The sequence below is a fragment of the Siniperca chuatsi genome, linkage group LG16, assembly GCF_020085105.1.
Source record: "Siniperca chuatsi isolate FFG_IHB_CAS linkage group LG16, ASM2008510v1, whole genome shotgun sequence".
Taxonomy (NCBI): Eukaryota; Metazoa; Chordata; class Actinopteri; order Centrarchiformes; family Sinipercidae; genus Siniperca; species Siniperca chuatsi.
In genome coordinates, this window is record NC_058057.1 from 7,093,761 (window position 1) to 7,107,185 (window position 13,425).

The window sequence follows — 13,425 nt, forward strand, 5'->3', positions numbered from 1 at the left end:
CAAGTACCTCAGCGAAGTCTCTCATAATAGGACTAACGTTAGACTGCTATATGCTAATTTTGACTGTTTTGAATCAGTCAAAAGTTTTTAAATGATTAATTCACAATCATAATTTTTTTTTAGGAAAAGTGATACTTTTATTCCGCACCTTTCTAAAAGCTCTGTCAATGTATTTTAAAAAAAATATCTGTCTACATAAAAATTTTATCAATAAGACCTTTAAATGTAAATTAAAATATAGATTAAATTATATTAAACAGTTTGCAAAACCTTTTTACAACTACAGTGTAGTTTCTGCAGGCATTCATTTCAGGGTGCATACTGCCCCAGCAACCTCAAGGTAGGGCAGCCTGTATGTATCCTGAAAGGCAAGACCCAGAGCAAAAAATTCTGAAAAGTATTCGCTGCAGCTCATTATGCTTGTTGATTTGAGTACACAGTATTCACTGAAGACGACTCAGATGAGTGTATCAACATTTTTCTCACATCTGGATTATGGTGGCTAGACAGTAAGAAAAATGTTGAGAGAAACTTGAGTGAGAAAATAGACCTGAAACTGTAAAAATAAGGGGGATATGTACCCCCACCCCCAGTGGAAACTATGCCTTTGTGTGTGTGTGTGTGTGTGTGTGTATACAAGTGCATGCAAAACATTGTACTATCAATCCACAAATGAGAAATGATGAGAATCAGAGCAAAGTGTGAGTTCAGTCAAGCAGTTTTTACTGACCATGCCAAATAGATGCAATCAATCCAGCCTTGAAGATAAACAGCCACACACAGTTACAGCAAGTACAAACCCCATGTTGGGACTCTCCAGTTACAGTGCAAACATTTTAGACATTTCAATCAAGTCAGTATGACTCAACAACTTGAGCAAATTTCATCTTTCTGTATACTCTTTTAGGTTTAAATTCCCTTGAAAATCATAAACTAACAATAAGAGCACAGTGACACATGCCAAAGCAAAGTGAGACCACTGGTTAGCCAGAAACCCCCCAAACTCATCCTTTCAAAACCACATCCGTCCAAATTCTGAGCTGCTATCACTCATTACTTTGCCTCCTTGCTTGTGATGTTATTGTTGTTTATGCTGTATATGTTTACTGTCCTTCCTGTAAGCATATGTGCTTTTTTGAGTTGTGCTTAATGAAATAAGAGTGCAATCAGTGCTCTAAATCTAAGAGACTCAAATGCATGTCACTGATCTACAACTACACTACAGTTAAAGTTTCACAAAGAGCCTGAAAATGGCAGAATACAGCAGAGCTTCCTCCCTTTTCAAGCTTTTTTTTTCTTTTACTCCCCTAGAGCACTGTAGAAAGAAACAAAAGGCCGATGCTTCATTTTATATTCATAAACCATATTGTGAGAGTCACTGAGTTTAGCACACGCAGACTTCCCCAGACAGACCAAACAATCCCAAAAATGGTGCAGCGAAGAATTAGCGTGAGAGCGGTGGACTTTGGGAAATCAAGTTTTATTTTTAATTCGGAAACAGCAGAAACTTGTGTGTTACGTCATGTTTATGTGTACTGAGTGGCTTAGGCCTCTTCGATTTGACTTGTATTGGTTGTGACTGACTAGGGCTCCTAAACTAAATCTGTGGGTCGACTTTATTTCAAGCACGTCACACCTTTTTTCATGTTTTACTTGGTACCGATTTAGATTACAACTCCCTCCTCCATAGTTATAGTCTATTTGGAAAGAAACTGTGTTGCTGCCAACAGCAAGAAAAACACAGCTCAGTTACCAATGCGAAAATATCATGCAGGCAGTTATAAGTTCCTGCTTTCTGACTGAAAAGACTGTAGACATGAGAGAGTTATGATTTAATTTTTAACCTTCTCTTGTTTTGATGCAGCTGTCATTGCTCACCAAACAGCCATTGTCATCCCTCTTTGAAAAACTTTGAAATGTTTGTTTTGATGACCCCCCCACACACACTTTCCTTTAGAAAAAAGAAAAAGATTTCTTTTTTAATTTCAACATCAAGAGCTGGCTAAACTTTGTACAGCTTGTTCACTTGTTTAGAATCATTACAGCATACATCAAATATGAAAACTTGCCTTTTCCCTTTGTTCAAGTTGCTTTTGAGTTCTTTTTTTTCTTTCCTGCACTGTTTTGATTTCCTTTTTTTTTTACCGACTCAAAAAACTCCCAGTCCTGCTTTTTCTCTTTCTTCTTTCCCGGCTCCACTCATCTACCGGCAGGCTTCCTCCTTCATCTCCTTGTTCTTCCTCACTTCTTCCGCGTGTTTGTCCTGCCAGACAAACACAGAGAAATAGCAACATTAGGGTCATTAGCATTCATGAATATATTAGCATTAATGAGGGAGATGCCAGAAGAACAAGGCAACGGCTCAGCGACTGTTCATAAAGATTTGAACGGGGGAATGATACAGAGTGGGGAAGACTTTTCCACCTCATATAATATTCATGATTACTGATGAAGCTTGAGAATAATGTTAAAATAGAAATGCAAGCCCAGTTAATGATACTGAAGGCTTGCCTCATTTGCACTCAAGAATTTTTTTTAGTGCTGGTTAAAGGATATAAAGGACATTTTGGAAAATACCAATACCACTGTCATGTCTGTACGGTAAATATGTAGCTGTAGACAATTCACTGTTTTATGTCCTGGACTATTTCTTGGCTGGGACCGGTTATCTCCTGGAGTCTCTGCTGGTTGCCTGGCAACTGGTTCCGCCAAAGAAACAGTAACCTACACATGAAACAGCAAATTGTCATTTTGACACTTTTTGTGTTTTTTTTGCACAGACTGGGCAAGCAAGATATAATTTCTTAATTAGTGAGCTTTACAGGTGCAGCTTTTTTACCTTTGGACAGAGCAAGGCTAGCTGTTTCCCCCTGTTTCCAGTCTTAGCTAAGCTAAGGTAACTGGCTGCTTGCAAACAAATAGGAAAGTGGTACTAATCTTCTCTTCTAACTCTTAGTATGAAAGTGAGTAAGTGTATTTCCCTAAAGGCAAACTATTCCTTTAAAAATGATGACACACAACTAAAAGAATAGTGAACGAATTAGTTCGACATTTTGGGAATTTCTCTTTTCTTTCCGAGAGTTAGATGACAAGCTTGATACCACTCTCATGTCTGAGATGGAGCTGGAGCTGTGAGGCTGGAAACACGTAGCCTGGTTCTGTCCAAAGGTAAAAAAATACTCCTACCTGCACCTCTAAAACTGACCAATTAACGCATTGTATCATGTTTGTTTAATCCTTACAGAAGCAGAAATGTAAAAATGACAATATGTGGTTTACTCTGCTTTCAGTCTTTATGCAAAGCTAAGGAAATCGTCTCCCAGCTCTAGCTCCATACTTAATGCACAGACATAAAAGTGGTGTTGATCTACTCATCTAACTGTCGTAAAGACCGCTGATAAGCATATTTCTCAAAATGTATACAGTAGATGTAGCTGGAAAGAACATTAACAATAGTAATACTAAAACACCAAGTTTCCAGGCAAGGAAATCTGTCTCTATGGAAGAAATTCCATATCTCTCCTGGTAAGTCTAAACTAAAGCCCTTGGTCTTCTGAGGGACTGATTTCAACACCTAACATGTTGACATTTTATACAATGAAATTTTAAAAGCCACCATCATTTGTCCAGTTATGCATGAGAATAAGTAATGTGTAACAACAAAAGTGACTCAGAAATGAAAGGTACATTGCCAATAATGATTTTTTGTGTAGAGTGTTTTTGAGTGTTTTTTTCTAAAAGTGTGAGACCTTAAGTTTGAGAACACTGTAGAACCCGTTGGAAAAGCCCCTTACAATCTCTCTGTAAAGGTTGGAAAGAATCATATCAACAGGACCGTACCTTCTCCTGCAGCCTCTCCAGCATGGCAGCCAGCAGGGCCTCCCTGTTCTCCTTGTTGGCCTCCATCTTCTGCTCAAGCTTTTCCTTGGCGTTCTTGATGAAGTTGTTGTTCTCCTCGAAGGCCTTCTGGATCACCTCGCGCTCGTGCTCCCTCTTCTCGGCCAGGTGCTTCAGCAGCTCAGCCTCCTGGCACTACAGGGAGATAGAGAGCACTGAAGGTAAATCAACAGGGAATTTTCACCTTTGTTAAACTGCAAATGATAAAGAGGGTATTAGCTGCAATCTTGGAGGTCTTGGGCATTACAAGAGGCCGAATAGGCTTCAGGGAAGAAGACACCTGATCACCTGACATGCACCATTAACAGGAAATGGTGAAAAATTAATCATTTTTTGAATTACCACAAAACAAATGCAAAAAGTAGACATGACGGTATGGTCCTTTAAGGACCCTGAAAACATGGCTTCAAATCTTCGGTATGTCTCTAATTAAATATTCATGACTAGGTAAGCACAATCAAAGTTTAAACTTCTTTAGGTATCATTTATTAAGAGTTCAACACTCAAAGCTAATCTGCATCATCAGGACTGTGTGATTTTTTCAGATGGATTGACAGTGACCAAACAACCCACAACTGTCATCAGAATCTGATTCAAATGTTGCCAAATCCTGATTGATGCATGGAAGTACATGACATCACCTTTTTCAAACTAAGCCCTGCCCACTTCAAACCAACTAAAATGGTACGGGGAAAAAAAGAAAAACTTAAATCTCTGATGTGAAAGAAGCTGTGAACCATGAAAATGGTGTTTTCATGTAGAACCCCATTACTTATAGCTAGGGTTAGGGTTACAGTTTAGGGTTAGGGCCTGTCCAATTGGGCTTTTTGTGGGTATGATCATACAAACACCCAACCCCACCCCTTCTCCCCTCACCTTCCGCCTCTCCTCGGCAGCCTCCAGCTTCTTCTGGATCTCCTCCAGCGACGGGTCGCGGCGCTGTGGCATGGAGGTGTTGAGCTCTGGCACGCCATCGAAGGACGGGGGCTTGAGGATGACCTCGAAGGCCTGGCCCGATGCCCGCTTGTTCAGCTCAATTACCTCCATGTCTTTAATGGCGCACCAGCCCAGGTCCACCGCATCTGTGGTGTTGGATTGTGGCCATGTTTAGATAATTTTTTTACTATGCAATTTTAATACAGGAAGGAAACACATCATCAATATGTGATTTTTGGTGCATCATGTGGTTTGTGGTTTACCTACATTACTTATTACTACATGTCCCTTTAGCTGAACAAATTCCTACATTTCCCAGAATGGCTAGTGCCTAAATTGGCTATAATGCAGTATATTTGTCCCTGGATGATTATGTGTGTGAAAGGGATTTATTTTTACCTTCTGCCTTGTATGTAGGTTTTTCTGGAGTCTGTGGGTTCAGGCAGGCACAGAACAGAGACACCAGGGGGAGCTCTTTGACCTTCTCTTTGTAGGCTGAGGACACACACACACACACACACACACACACACACGCACACACACACACACACACACACACACGTTTTTGTTCTGTTATGCTTGACATTGTGTTGACTCAAACTAAATGATGACCAAGCATTCAAGGACTGATGATTCTCCTTTTCAGTGGCAGTGACTAGTCATTCTCATTATGTTATTATAACTCATCTCATACTGATAACAAAATACATGGTTCAAATGATAAAACTGCTCTCTTGTTATTATTCCCACAAAGGATTCATAAGCAGTATGTGCAATAAAGGAAAGGGGAGCTGTGAGGTGTACGACTTTCTGCTGTGGCTGCATTTACCTGCCAGAGTCATCTTCTCACTGCGTATGTAACTCTTCAGGGATGCTGAAGATCCTTCTCAGTCTGCCAAAGAAAGACATGCAGAGACAGAGGGAGAGTTGGAGGGGAAGGATTGAATGAAGCAGCTTCAAAGGTCAAATAATGAATGTGAGAAGCAGTGGCTAAAGAGAGAATTCACAAGACCGCAAGCTGCAGCGCACTTGTGTAAGCGCCTCCCATAAGGTTTAACTCAACCAATTAGAGAACAGCTCTGCCTTAAAGAATAAATGTGGGCCAAAATAGAGGGTAATTCTTGCCAAATATAGTCAGTCGGAATACCTCAGCAGGCTGGGGAAATCAAACCAGGGAAGTAAACAAGTAAGAATAAATAAAAAGACATCATCACACACATAATATCATATAACATTTTGACCAGAGGTCCTCATCGTACATCATCGTCCTGTTCACATGTGAACAAAAATGGACAGTTTGACACATAAGTGCTTTAAAGCTCCTTCAGTGGAAAATTGCATTCTTTTTTTTTTACCCTTGACACTGTTATATATCACTGATCTGTGATGCTATGTCCACTCTTATGTCAGTGATTTCTTGTGTTTCCCAAAATGCCACTGGACAACTCTCAGAGAACAGACTTAAAGATCCCCTCCAGACATGTTTGACGCATAGACTACATAAAACATGGACGTAGTGTCACCCATAGGTTTCTGAAGAGCTGTTGTGCAGCTCAAAGTGGGTGGCTCCTGGTGGCTCTGGCTGTCGCCATCTTGGCAGTGCCTGACTCCGGCTAATCCAAAAATGGGCAAAGAGGTGGAGCTGAGGCGGGCCAAACCACCTAGCAGCAAAAAAAGTACAGTTTTCACGAAAGGGGAAATTAGCTAAAGAGACTAAAACCGTTTTTTGAATCAGGCTGTAAAAATGTTTATTTGTGCTATAAAGTTGGGCATTTTAACATGGCGGTTAATGGGGATTGACCTTATATACAGTCTAGAGCATTGATTCACTTTTGGAGCCAGCCTCAAATGACCATTTGAGGAACTTTTTCCTCCAGTTTTTGACACTTCCATGTTGGCTTCATTTTTCAGCCCCAAAGGTTGCCACTTGGATTGAAGACATATAAAAACACAAAATTTTTGTCTGATGTGTTTTCTTTTCCACAAAAAAGTTAAATTACCTCTTAAAAACGTCTTAAAATTACATCTTTTTATTGTCCCTCACTGAAAAATCCACAGTCTATGAAAATGCAAATATTGTTCATTTCAGATGTTTAACTACTGCACACAAAAGATGTCTCCTACTTCAATAGCCAAGTTTCCATCCAAATTTAGCGCAAAATTTTACATTTTCCAGGAAATCGGCAAAAGAAAATGCAAATTAATGTGCGTTTCCATTCACTACTGTTATATAAATATTAGGAGTTGGTTCATCAAGATAAACAGTTGGTGGAGCTAATTCGAGAAGGGTCCAACTGCAGTCCTCCCTCCTGAGGCCTCTAGTTCTGTGAGCCAATGGGGTTTGAGCATGAGCAGTAGGGTTCGTAAACTTTCACTTAGTTCACCTCAGCAGTCCACCAAAATCTGTTTCTGATCAAATCTGAGACGAGAAATATGCAGTCCAATTACTGAATCTTCACTCATTTTAGATCTACAACGTCTAATTAGCTTGCAGTTTACTGCATAAATATAGAAACATTTCTATATCTATGGTTTACTGCATACAGCCTGTGGTAGCTCATTAGCCGCCAGCGTCTAGCTTTCCAACAAATGCTTTTCTAATAAACTTAAGACGTGTGATCAGCAACTAACAATAGAACTAAACTGCCATACGGTTTTCTTTCTCATTTTCCTGATCCTTATTATTATTATTGTTATTATACACTGTTAGACATCTTGCAAGCTAGTATGTCTGTGGTCATTTAGTTATGCTATAACTGGCCACTGATTTTACATGTATTGCTATGTCATATTCAGATATTAAGGAATGAGTGAATGATTTATTTATGTTACATCCTCCGACCAGCAGGGATCGACAATACCTGCATGAGAGGGGTCTGAGGAGAGGGGTCTGAGGGGCCTGAGGAGAGAGGTCTGAGGGGCCTGAGGACAGAGGTCTGAGGTGCTGCAGTTGGACCCTTTTGGCTAATTCTCCAGTCAGGTGCAATTAAATCATTGCAGAAGAAGAGGGTGCAACGAGATGACGTAATTAAAAGAGCGCCAGTCAAACCTCAAACAAACGAAAACCATGTAGAAAACATCGCTCCGCACAGATCTGATGTTTTCATCTGTCACTATTTGTCGTCTCTTTGGTTGAAGCTTGAGTGACAAATAAGTCACATGCTTCATGTACGTTATGATTTATTCGCTAAATCTGTTTCCTTTGCACTTTGTTGCATTTTGTTTTTATCGATACACCAACTTTTCCACCTTTTTGCTTTTGCCATATTTAGACTTTTTTTTCTAAATATACTGGTGTTTCCACACACCATTTGAAAATGTGCATAAAAACGGGTGGATGGAAATGCACTTATTGAAAAGGCCATTGTCACTGCACATGTACTGGGCGTTTCAAGTTTCCACATCACACTTTGCAAGTTGCATACTGGACCTTGACAGGCTACCAAACTACTTGTGATGTCACAAAATCCTGTTTGTATGGACACACGTTCAACTCAGATTTAAGGTGGGACACTTTCCGCCTCTAGCAGATGAATGTGAAAACAGCCTTCTAGTCTTCTAGTGTCAGACTCTGCTCTTACATCATTCTGCACAGTGAAGCTCGAACATCAAAGTGAAGTAATAATAAGCAAAACACATTTTGAGTGGAGGGGGACTTGGGTGGAGGTTTTTTTTCTCTTCCCTGCCCTCGGTGTTGCAGTGAATCACAGCCGTGACACAAGTGGGAGAAGCAGCTGTAAATCTCGGAGAAGATGCAAGAAAGGAAGAGGAAAGTATAAATAAGTAATAAATCAAAGTGAGGCATCAACCACGACACCGGTCTGTTTCACCACCTGCTGAAAATATACTTCAAGCCTTTAAACAGTGCTGTGCAGCAATATGTGTTGTGATTAAGGCAAATATGTCTCCTGTGATACTGACTGTGGCCTGTTAATCACATCAAATTATACTCATTAATGTTTGACTGGGGAGGGAATGAAAGAAGGAATTCAAACAGTGATTGAATCAAAGTGAATTGTAGTAAGAGAGAGAGGCAGCAAAGTTGCCAACTGTCTCACCAGACCTTCCACAACCTGCTATCACACTGCCTGTCTCTCTCTCTCTCTCTCTCTCTCTCTCTCTCTCTCTCTCTCTCTCTGTCTGTTTCCTGTCAGATGGTCTCATCAACACTGAATTGATGGGCCTCTGAGGGATGCTGTAAATTGGTCGCTCTCATGCTATATAGACTTTAGAAAGCTTTAACTCGAGTAAACAAGCTAGAGAAGGAGATGGTTATAAATTTCCTCACCCTCAGTCTCCTATTTCTGTATTCTGTAATATTCAACTTGATCAAGTTAGTAAAAGATGGACAGAACTTCCTGCATCCTTGCTGTTTAGAATTAATCATATCAACAAACACTGAAAGGTCTTGAATACTTGAACACCTGCTGTCAGCTAATTGGAGAATTTTATCATGTGAGAATCCAGGCGTGCCCTGCACAGTTTGTTGACCTTTTCACAGCTGACTGCACACACTAATTAAATTTTGCTTTAATTCGCCCGATCCAATATCATAAACACTCTCATCATGTGGACACACACAAGAATCAGGTGTTGACACAGACTGTGGAGTGATATTAGAGAGGAAAAGTAGGCTTGAACTTCATAAAACAGATTTCCACTACAGGGTGAGACATGCCAGTGGTTTCTGGCGTGGGCCTAATTTAATCAAACATCTGTGATGGGACGTGTCTGCCAGAATGCCCAAATGTCCCACGTGCTCTCAACTACCTCCCTTTCATTTTCTAAGATAGGGTTCTACACAGATGATCATCCAAACAGCACATGTGGAAGTCATACAGGAATATACGCTGGTAAATACTGTATGCTAATCATCCTGCCTAAATTTCAGCCAAAGACAGAATCCACTACATGCAAAAAACAAACTCTTTTTACAGTTTTTATGTATTGTTTGTTTGCATTGCTGTCCAACATGTAGGAAATATTTTCCCTGGGGGTATAATTTTTTTTAGGTTAAAGAAAACTTGCTGGCAAAAAAGAAACTGGTCAAGGAATTTCTTTTTTGTTTTTACAGTAAATGCATTTAAAGGTCTTCTGTGCAGCATATCTGCTGGTTGCTTAGCAACCCTACGGTAATAACAAGACTCCGGGAAGTCTCTGCTTCTGGTTGTTGTTTGCAAAGACAAAGTTGTAGCACATAATTCCCCATAAAACCACACAATTATCATTTTCACAGTTTTGTTTGTGCACAGATTAAACAAACAAGATACAACATGTTAATTAGTGAGCTTTAGATGTGTAGGTGTATTTTTGAACTTAGAGCCTGTTTCCCCCTGCTTCCGCTCTTTATGCTAAGCTAAGCTAATCACCTCCTGGCTCTAGCTCCATAGCGCTACCCAACTATTTACTGGAAAAAATAGCTCACTATTTGAAGCGTTACATGATTTTGTAAGCAGCCACACTACCTGAAAGCTACTGGAAAATGTATCAGTATATGTGGTGTTGCTACTCCAGAGAGAGAGAGAGAAGTGTACTAATGAGACAACCCATGACACAGAGAAGGACGTCTCATTGCAGTGCAGCGCACACGCTCACTTGACATTCTTCCGAGTGGGACATAGACACACAAGGACACACGTGCGCATATATTGACACATGCAACATACATGTACAGATACCTTAACGTACACAGTTGAGCGCACACATACTACTCAGGCAGTAAATGTACTGCTTTGCTACACTGTTGGCATGCACACATGCACACACACAGCTGCTTCTCATCATCTGAAACCACCCAGGCTGCAGATCAATGCACTGCTTCCTGCAGGAGTGAGAGTGCTCCATTTCTTGTGTGTCAATACAGAGAGAGAGAGAGAGCAACTTGTAAAGGTCTTAGTATATTTCCCATCAACATGACCCAAATGTTCCCTGTGTATACCGACAGCTATATCATAGTGAAGTTTTTCATTATACTATTTTATGATATTCATGGAATTTTTGACCCAGAAGATCACAGTCCTTCCCATTTCATGAAGGTAATATTTCTCCTTTATGGTCTCTAAAAATTGGGCGGACACATAATAATGGTTTTCAGAACAAGAAATAATTGCATGAGTTTGCATATTAAAACAATAAAAAGCATAGCCAATGATTCATCTTATTGTGTGTACTCATGTCTGTTTTGTCACTCTTTAAATGTTGAACCTTAAAGTAAAAGTTCAACATTTTGGGAAATACGCTTATTCACTTTCTTACCGAGAATTAGATGAGAAGAACGATACTACTCTTGTGTCTTTATGCTAAATATGGAACTACATCCAGCAGCTGTTTAGCTTAGCTTAGCATAAAGAGTGGAAACAAAATCTGTCTACCAGCACCTCAAAAGCTCACTGATGAAAACATTATATCTTATTTGTTTAATCTGTGCACAAACCAAAGTGTAAAAATAACAGTTTGCCATTTTATGGGGCCATTTTATGTGCCAGATTAATTTTTGGCTGGGACTAGGTGCCAGGCAACCAGCGGAGACTCCAGGAAGTTACTGGTCATGGCCAAGAAAAAGTCCAGCACATACCTCCCGTAAAACGGTGAATTGTTGTTTTTACACATTGTTTTTTTGTACAAATCACTGTTAACCGACGAGACATTATCTATACTTACAGTAGTTTTACTTTCTGCAGTGCCAGCAGTCATTTTGCTTAAACAGATATCAAGTTTTCTGAAAGTGGATGTCTCTTATTCATTTTTCATATAAATCATGATGCACTGATACTTTCAGTGTTCTAGAAGAAGCCTCAGTCTCCAAGACGTCAAAATGAAAAGTATTTTCCTTATTGACTCTGTTTCCATGGGCACAGTATTTGATGTACTTATAAACATTTTCATATTCTCGCATGAATAATAAACAGAACGTTATGAAAATTCCATTTACATTAATCCTGAACACCATCTAATGATGTTTACACACATCTGATTATTTCTAATAATATGCTGAGTGTAATATTTTGATTTCTTTTAGGAGGAGCAGTTATAACAGACTCTAACTTCACATTAAACTTCCCATACAGTATGCCCTACGCATCAAGAGAATATAGACATTTATCAAATTTAGCCCACAACACCCATGTATATCGACATTTTTATGAGCCATTTTGACTCAGTTGGTTGGTTGGTTTTATAGCTTTTACAGAGATTGCTTTTCCTTATTTTCTTACCTGATACATGCACTTAAAAAGACACAATGCACACACAATAATAAACCTGGAACATGGTACAGCTAAAGGTGAAAATAACACAAGTTAAGTGAAATTAAGACAAGACACTTTGCAGGTTCAAAACCAGCCAAGAATATAAGACAAAAAGGAACTTTTCTCAACTATTTTTTCAAATTTTTTAAATTTCTGTTGTACCTTTCTGTCTTCCTTTCTTTCCTGCTCTGTCTTACACACACACACACACACACACACACACACACACACACACACACACACACACACACACACACACACACACCTTTTCGCCACATAAACACGTACAAACCCCCTCATTTTCCTCTCCCACTCTCTCTTCCCAATATCAGACACAACGCTGCATCTGCACATATGGAGCATCAATAATAAATGACACAGGTTACACACCATACAGTTTGTGGCTACACCGAGATCTCTCCCTTTTCCTCCTTCTCCTGTCAGCAGGAACCACCGCATCATCACTATACTCGCCCCATTACACCCAATGCACTCACTCGCAAACACACACGGAGGCAACCTTCAGTTATGCAATAAAACTTGAGACCCCAAAGTGACACAAGTGAAATGCAGATGTGTGCAGCTGTGTGTTTTGTGATGCGGACTTACCCCCCTCTGTCCCTGTCTTGTCTGCTGCTGATGGTGGATCGGTGACTACGGTTACCCCCGTCTGGCTGCACGGATACAGGCGCCGGGCAACAGCATCAGCAACAGCATCAATGCTGCCTCCATGACATCACCTTGGAGACGTCCTATTGGTCTGAGACTCTGCCAGCATCCCAACCTCCCAGCCAATGTGAGGGGAGAGGAAGGATGGGGGGAGGGTTATCAGCTCTTTGTGCTGTACTGCAGGGTGGGTGGTAGAATCACTGTTTTATTATATGGCGCAGGAGTATGTGATTGTGTGTGTGTGTGTGTGTGTGTGTGTGTGTGTGTGTATTATGTATGGGGTAGATTTGAGTGAAGTAGTTTGAGAAATTGGTGAAGATTGGTAGTCTGTGTGTGTGTGTGTGTGTGTGTGTGTGTGTGTGTGTGTGTGTGTGTGGGTGTGTGTGCATCTCAGCAGGGGGCCCAGCTAGGAAGCACGCAGGACATTAAATTATTTAGATCCTAACTGTAAATACAAGAACAAGTAGAAAACCCTTTGCAGTGTGAAGCACATGCACTTCATTATATTGAATATTTGTTAGGACTACAAATACTGGTACTTCCACTACTACTGTACTTTTACAGCTACTTTATAACTCCTGCGCTAGGATAATAATAATAATGATGACGATGATGATGATGATAGCTAAGGCCTGTCATATTTCATTGTCATATTATATATTCTGTTGTGTATATC

General features: G+C 40.1%; 1 protein-coding gene across 1 annotated transcript; it reads right to left on the reverse strand.

Annotated features, from left to right (window-relative positions):
• Positions 1-702: 702 nt before the first annotated feature.
• stmn4 (stathmin-like 4) lies at positions 703-12,837 on the reverse strand. The gene is made up of 6 exons (XM_044170377.1): positions 12,690-12,837; positions 5,663-5,725; positions 5,233-5,328; positions 4,774-4,979; positions 3,841-4,032; positions 703-2,263 (listed from the first exon to the last, which is right to left on the reverse strand). Exons 2-6 carry the CDS (start codon positions 5,673-5,675, stop codon positions 2,204-2,206), a joined length of 567 nt encoding a protein of 188 aa, XP_044026312.1. The 5' UTR covers positions 5,676-5,725; positions 12,690-12,837; the 3' UTR covers positions 703-2,203.
• Between the last annotated feature and the right edge of the window lie 588 nt (positions 12,838-13,425).

Excerpts from the sequence above, each read along its gene's own strand:
- stmn4 (XM_044170377.1), bottom strand. Across the intron at positions 4,980-5,232 it reads ACCTACATACAAGGCAGAAG|ATGCGGTGGACCTGGGCTGG; the intron begins GTAAAAATAAAT and ends CCAACACCACAG. Across the intron at positions 4,033-4,773 it reads CTGCCGAGGAGAGGCGGAAG|TGCCAGGAGGCTGAGCTGCT; the intron begins GTGAGGGGAGAA and ends ATCTCCCTGTAG.